A 2,623-nucleotide genomic window follows, 5' to 3' on the forward strand; every position below is an offset into this window, starting at 1 on the left:
GATCCATGGCATAATTATGGATCACTTGAGTGATACGTGGCACGTTTCCAGAGCACTTAAGCGATCATTAGGACACATTTCCAGAGCACTTAAGCGGTCATTAGGACACATTTCCAGAGCACTTAAGCGATCATTAGGACACATTTCCAGAGCACTTAAGCGATCATTAGGACACATTTCCAGAGCACTTGAAAGATCGTGAAACCTTTAGAGATCGTTAAAGTGGCTCTGTACGGGACTTATCAATAGGGGAATGTTAGTTCAGGTGCCCAATAACTATCGAAAAGTTTTTTTTCGTTTTTGGCGCACCGAATAAGGGGCCGTTCAAGTATTACGTCATCATCGATGGGGGGGGGGGGTTCCGATTTGCTGACTTTTGATGACAAGAGGGAGGGAAAGGGGGGTTAGGATAATGCTTAAATCGGAAACCCCCCCCCCTCCCTCCCCATCGATGCTGACGTAATACTTGAAACAGCCCTTATTCATGATTCCACAAAAACCCAGTATGATTAAAAGCCGAAAGATTCCTCAACAAAATAGTACCAGCCGTTTAAAAAGCAGTATTTCAACGAAACTTCAGTGTTGAATGCTGTCGGTACTTTGCACATTGATACTGCGTTCGTGTTTCTAAAAAACATAAGCAAATTGAACATGACAGATACGCCAGATGCGCCGCCTATAAAAAACGGTGAATTCCAATGTTCGGGGACTCTTCTGAGTACGTTCACAAGTCACTGGAAGCTGGGGCAGTTCAGTACGTTGGAATCAAGTCGCGGAAAGGGCTACTGCAGTTCCACTTTTAGTCCCGAGGGTAGCCGCTCGTCGTTCCACCTCACGTTGTTCCCAGGAGGCGAAAAGCGACAGAACTACGGGCAAGTGTCGTGCTTCATCAGGTGCACGGGGTCGCCCCCGTCCGGGATCAGCGTCAAGTACGAGCTGACGTTGCAGAACGCGAGCGGGAAGATCTTGAAGACTGGGACCAACGCGACGTGGCAGGTATTGCACAGCGGGTCGGATTCAGGATTCCCGAACTTCATATCCAGGGAAGAGCTCGTCCAGAATCTACTCGATGATGTCTTGACAGTTTCCGTCGAGGGGACTTGCGGCTTTTCGACGATCGCGGTCGACGGCAAGACCAAATACGCTCCGGATGTCACCAGTCCCTACGCGAAACTCGCGGAAGACTTCGGAAGTCTTCTAGGAGACGCGAGTAGCTGCGACCTAAAGATAGCGGTAGTGAACCGCGGCTACATAAGATGGCAGAACAAGCGACTGAAGGTCGACTTCCTACCAAAGCCGATGATCAATCACGTCGCGGTGCACAGCGCCATCTTGGCAGCTCGGTGCGGACACTTCGCGTCTGTTCTGCGTGAGCGCAGCGCCGCGGATAACCAACCGATAGAAGTATCCAACTTCAACATCGAAACGATCAACTTGTTGCTGAAGTTCATCTACACCGGCAGGATCGGTCCCGTCAGCACCGTCAAGTGCCTGAAGCTACTGAAGGCGGCCAACGAATACGGTATGGAGGACCTCAAGACCTACTGCTCCAACATATTGATAGCCAGGATCGATTATTACAACGCGTCGCTTCTATTGCATTACGCGGAAATCTTCAAGGCAGCTAAGCTGAAGAAATATGCGACCCTTTTCTTCTGTAAGAATAGGGATTTCGTCGATTTGGAATGTCACCGGGCGACATTTGAGAAGCATCCGAAGGTCATGTTTGCCATTATCGATGCCATGAAAACTTTTTAAAGGAAAAACTCATAAATATGTTTTCTGGATTTTGTTTTTGCTGGAAAGAATGAAGCTTGTAACTGTGTCGGATGAAAATAATTTGGAAATGTGCAGTTTTTCAATAAAAGTTCTTGATTTATATCCACTTGCTCACCAATACATTAAATAAAACCCTAACTATTATTTCAATTAGCGTATATTGCCCTATTACAGTCTCTTAAGGAGAATATTGCCCACAAAATTTTGTAGTTTCTTGCTTAGAATGAGATTCACGGAAAATTCACCGCCATGGTAATTCACTTATAGGAAAATTCACCGACAACAGTTTGTCACCAATGAGTGAGTGGTTGAGTAAGTGAGTGAATGCATGGGCGAGGGAGCGAGTGACCGAATAAGATGGTGAATGAGCAAGCGAAAGAGTGAGGGAGTGGCCAAATAAGTGGCCGAGTAAGTGAACGATTAAGTAACCACATGAATGTCCATGTGAGTGAGCGATTCAGTGAGTGATCATATGAGTGATCAAGTGACTGAGTGAGTGACCCAGTAGGTGAGTAAGTGTATCAGTTATCGACTGAATTGATGAGTTACCAACTAATTGAGCGATTGAATCGGTGATCATATGAGTGACCAAGTGACTGGGTGAGTGAGATGAGATAATATGTGAGTAACCGTAAATGAGTCAGAGAATGAGCGAGTAGCCGTACGAGTTACAGGTGAGTGAGTGAGAAACAGTTGAATGATCGAGAGTGAGTGATTGAGCGAGTTACCGTTTGAACGACTCGCTCACTTGCTCATTTCTAACATCTACTCACTCATTTGCACACTCATCAACTCCCTGACTCACTTGATCAGTCATTCACTAGTTCACTTGCTCAGCACCTGC

At 46.3% G+C, this 2,623-nt stretch overlaps 1 protein-coding gene across 1 annotated transcript; it reads left to right on the forward strand.

Moving 5' to 3' along the window:
- The first annotated feature begins 651 nt into the window (after positions 1-651).
- LOC149066218 (speckle-type POZ protein-like) lies at positions 652-1,758 on the forward strand. The gene has a single exon (XM_089253092.1). The coding sequence runs from the start codon at positions 652-654 to the stop codon at positions 1,756-1,758; it is 1,107 nt and encodes a 368-aa protein (XP_089109218.1).
- The last annotated feature ends 865 nt before the right edge of the window (positions 1,759-2,623 follow it).

This window comes from Pholcus phalangioides, unplaced genomic scaffold (assembly GCF_987345545.1).
Source record: "Pholcus phalangioides strain wild (caught in Gottingen) unplaced genomic scaffold, Ppha-v1.0 ptg000032l_1, whole genome shotgun sequence".
NCBI lineage: Eukaryota > Metazoa > Arthropoda > Arachnida > Araneae > Pholcidae > Pholcus > Pholcus phalangioides.

Excerpts from the sequence above, each read along its gene's own strand:
- LOC149066218 (XM_089253092.1), top strand. The coding sequence starts at position 652 with ATGACAGATACGCCAGATGCGCCGCCTATAAAAAACGGTGAATTCCAA.